Source organism: Merops nubicus, unplaced genomic scaffold (assembly GCF_000691845.1).
Source record: "Merops nubicus isolate BGI_N331 unplaced genomic scaffold, ASM69184v1 scaffold19198, whole genome shotgun sequence".
Lineage (NCBI taxonomy): Eukaryota > Metazoa > Chordata > Aves > Coraciiformes > Meropidae > Merops > Merops nubicus.
In genome coordinates, this window is record NW_008624013.1 from 36,160 (window position 1) to 40,720 (window position 4,561).

Below are 4,561 nucleotides of genomic sequence, written 5' to 3' on the forward strand. Positions count from 1 at the left end.
TGTTGGTGCACAGACAGTGCCTGCTGCAGATCTTAGCAATTCCTCTCCTTCAGACATAGCTTGCAACTGTGAGGCCTGTAATGAGCGCAGGTAAGAACTGGATTCCAGCTCAACACAATGATGCCCAGTAGTCAGACTGTTGGCAGCTTTGTAGCTTATTTGTTTGTCTGTGCTTAAACTCCCTAAAGAAGCTGTCTGACAGTAACAGTAGTTTATGGATGGCAGCTTTTATCCAATGTTAAACTTTATCTTAGGTATATACTTGATTTTAGGCATTTTCAGATGTACATTATTTTTCCTGAAGAGCATTTTCAGAAAGTAGGAGTCAATGCACTTATGCAATGTACAAACAGAGTAATGATTTTTGTCACTGTTTGCAGAGAAAATTCAGCAGAGCCTGAACGTGAACCTCAGCAGCTCCAAAACTACTGGTCAGAAGTGAGATACATGGTTCGGTGTATATATCGCCAGGCTGGGACGCCTTTGGCAGATGACCAAGACCAGTCTTTGGTACCAGATAAAGAGGGAATGAAAGAGCTGGTGGATAGGTACAGCACTTTGAAATATATCTAATAATTGCTAAGAGGATTTTTAAAATTAGTTTTTAAGTAGTTCACCTTGTTGGTCTTTTAATAGAATGTTATTTAAAATATGTAAGTCTGTCTGCTTGGACGATTGTATCTCCACTAGAATGCAAAGTCAAACCAGTCAAACTATTTCATACAGGGTTTTTAAATGATAGATTAGTTGCAGGGGAAGCTATTAAGCCTGTATGCTGTTTGAAATAGGAATAATAATGTGTAATTATTGAAGGGTCTCATAATATTAGACCTTGAGGTTGTTATTATAAACAAGACGCTGTTTAGTTTGAATTGCCTCACATGACATTCTTACCTGGTCGAATTAACCTGAGTTATAATAGTGTTTGCATCTTACTGTAGTTATAACAGGTAGAAGAGACTTTAAAAACCAAAAATAATACTGGCCATTGATCACTAGATAAGGGGGATTCTGAGAACTTCTTACCCATTTCAGAAGTTGATATTTTCTTAGGTGGGAGATTCCCTTAGCTTTTCTGGGTGTGAAGTTAGAGATGTGCTTAACATCCTCAGCTGTGTATGTTTTCCTTCTCAGAGTAGTGTGGTTGTCCTTCAAGTTCCCCAGAAAGCTGATCTCCATTTCTGGCTAACTGAATATATGGTTGAGGAATAGTTACTCTCCTTGGTTCTGTATATACTTGGCATGTTAAGGTCTGACTAGTCTGACAAACTGGAATTGTTACATAGAGGTTTATAGTTGAAGCTAAATTCTGTCAAGATAAAGTTTTGAAATCTTATAGTCATCTAGCACTGCTTTTTATATGCCTGTACTCTTGAATCAGCATTAGTATTTAGTAAGTTTATTGCACTTCTGTTATATAAAACCAAAGTGTGTGGTTTTCAACGTGAGTTTTGTAAATATAGGGAAGCATACTATATTAGTCACACTTCAAGTGATGAGTACATGCAACATAGGTTTTGAAATCAAAGGTGCTTAAATGTTTCATAGTGTATAGGTAATAAAACTGAATCACAGCTAAAATGATGGTGGTTTTTAGGCAGTTTCTCTTTAATGGAAAAACTTTGGAAACTCGAACACATACTGTGTACCTTTCTCATGTACTTAAGCTTTGATTTCTCTATGACTGTTTTTTCATTTTTGAGAGAGATTATTAAAATATAAAGATAGAAATAGGATCTCAAGGAAGGAAAACTTAAATGTCAGTATGATGTTTTTTTCCCTTGCGTCCCTTATGGTCTCCTAAGTATGAAATAAAATTAGGATACTGTGAGTGGACACCAGTGTGTCCAGTCAGGTGCAAACATCATGCAAGATTATTTAACAAAGGCAATCCATGTGGGTATTGAAAGTGTAAGAACAAAACAAACAAAAAACCCTAACAAACAAACCAAAAACCCCAAACAAACCATGTAGGTGGCATGCTGAAGATCATGCTGTGGCCAAGTAAATCTCTCTTTAAAAGGGATAAAATCCTCATTCCCTGCCTCAACTCTGTTAGACACAGCTAGCAAGAAACAAACTGTCTGTCTGGTCTTTTTTTTCAAGTAGTGTTGCCAAGTACTGTCCCTATTGTATGCTGGAGCACTTTATGGCAACATGATAGCACTTCATTGTGAGTGATGAGGCAAGAGCAGGGACTAGATAGCAGACTTTTATCTAACTCTTAAGTACCTATCTCTTTCTTCTTTGCCACTGCTTGCACTGTAACAAAACAGAGACAAGTGCTTAAATTCCATGCACAGAACTTTAAATAGTACAATTTCCCTCTGAAGGGCAGCCACTGTGTTCGGTTTTCTTGTGTGAGCTGGTTCAAACCCATGTCTGCCTTCCAGGAGAGTGTCAGACCTAGCCAGCTGTATGCTGTCCTTAGCAGGAAGCCCTGACCCCCTTCTTAAGCTGTGTCTTACAGAGACAAGCCTTGCAGGTATTGAGTAGCTGAATAGAGTGCATGGAGAGCAGTACAGTTCTGGAGCTTCAGTGTTAGTGTGCTTCCCTGGGACAGGGGAGTCCCACTTTCTGGTCCCCATTCTAGATGAAAAGAAAACAAAACCCCAAACCACACAAATGATGACAAAAGCCTGACCAGTCATTTGCCATGACTGTAGTCAGGCACTACCACAGTCACCTGTGCCCTAAGTCACCTTCCCTGAAGGACATATTTGGTGGCCTCATGAAGGGTGGCCCTACACCTCTGCTATGCCATGGCACAGCTTTAATAAAAGGTGCAAAAAATACCCTTGTATGGAAAATTTGCAACTTGGTTAAGAAACTCTTATCCCAGTGAAGGTGAGAAGGAGTTCCATAAATGAGGTGGCTTAAAAGCTTGGTAATTGTATGAAATGTCTTGTTTCAGAAAGATGGTTTTAACAGAAGGGTCATCCAAAGCAGTGGCCAAGTTGGGTCTGGTTAGGCATGTTCTAGCTGCCTAACAGGTCAAGCTCCTTCAAGGGCTTTAAGTAAATGGCTGTCCTGCAGCATACTAATTGGGCTCAGGTCTGGCTGTTCCACCTGGGACATTTATTCGGGCTGTATGTAAGAACACGGAGAAGTTGTGAAGACCCATGTCTGAAGAGTCTAGCTGTCTGTAGGATTATATGCTAATTGAATAAACGTTAGGTTTAACTTCACAAGTTAAAGTGAGATACCAAGGTCCTAAATTAACTTGTTCTTCAGGTGTGCAAGCATCCTAGTCCTAAAAGTACACAGGAGCTCCTTTCCACAGTGTAAAAGCAGGGAACTGGACTGTGATCTCCCAGATTTATGGTAGTTCTGTAAACTCTAGATATTGTTCCTTTTTGATGATGATAGTAACTGGTAAATATTTTTAGGAAAGTGGAAAATTGTTGATTACACTTTTTTTTTTTTTTTTTTGTCACAAATATTTTAAAAATACAGGCTATGTGAAAGAGATCCGTATCAGCTGTACCAACGGTTGGAACAGCAAGCTAGGGAGTATGTGCTTGAAATGAAGGTTCGTCTGCTCAGACACTTGTCACTGGGATCGAAAGTGGCATCGACGCTGGCAATCCAAGGGCCACCTCAGGCACACCAGTTCATCTCACTGCTGCTCGAAGAGTACAGCGCGCTCTGCCAGGCAGCGTGCACCATCAGCGCCTTCCTGGTTACTCTGGTGAGACTGAGAAAGTAACTTGTGTGCTTCTGCTTCCTAGGGGTGAAGCTAGCAGAGGGGTTCTGGGTTCTTTGAAGTGTCTTCTGTGGTTCATGAAATGTAAGGTTCTTTTGTGTGTGCATGCCTGGAGACAGAGATTCTGAAAAAGCAAATTCAATTCTCCAGAAATGTAGATTAGGCATCTCTTACAGTAAATCAATGAAACTATATTTCTTTGTGAAGAAAAAGGTGGGGTGTTGCTTGTAGCACATATACTGAAACTAAGCATGTCTACAAAATGTTAGACAATGCCCTTGAAAATGTGTGAAACAGATCATTGTTAATCTTTAATGGTCTGTTGAGGACATGAACTTTTATGTGAGGACTAACTTAGATTGTTTCAGTGTTCAACTTTTGTTTTTCCTTGTAAGCAAGAATGGCTACATGAAAAGACTTATCTCTTGCCTCAGGATTAATCTGCTATGTCATTATTTCTGAAGTTTTTGTCCTTACATGCTTGTTTTGTCAACTGGCTTTGGTGTTAGACTTGGGATTATTTTGTCAGCTAGGAAATAAGCAGTAGCTTTAACTCTTCTTGAGTAACCATCCATCGTGAGTGAGTAATAGAGTAAACAATTTCTGTAATTCTTTTTGTGTAAGGGCTGAGAAGGTTATAAATCCTGTTGTGGTAATAAATCTTTCCTGTACATCCTTTGTTCATGTCCTTATCTTGTGCATCCCTTTTCTTCTGTAAAATTTGCACAGGAAAAAGTGGATGAACTGGTAAATTAGGGGTTTATCGCCAATTAACTGATCATAGAATTATATTTCTAATGTATTTTATTTCACTTGGTTATTATGAACTAGCAGTCATGAAAACTTAGCAGGAAT

At 39.2% G+C, this 4,561-nt stretch overlaps 1 protein-coding gene across 2 annotated transcripts in view; it reads left to right on the forward strand.

The window, feature by feature from the left end:
• The window catches only part of FAM193A (family with sequence similarity 193, member A), a 46,688-nt gene that overhangs the window by 5,268 nt on the left and 36,859 nt on the right, over positions 1–4,561 (forward strand). For both annotated transcript variants that reach the window (XM_008945279.1, XM_008945281.1), the window contains 3 exons: positions 1–90; positions 381–548; positions 3,457–3,691. The exon at positions 1–90 is cut by the window's left edge and continues 85 nt beyond it. In XM_008945279.1, coding sequence (XP_008943527.1) covers positions 448–548; positions 3,457–3,691 — 336 coding nt within the window. In that variant the 5' untranslated portion in view covers positions 1–90; positions 381–447. The remainder of the gene's footprint in view (positions 91–380; positions 549–3,456; positions 3,692–4,561) is intronic.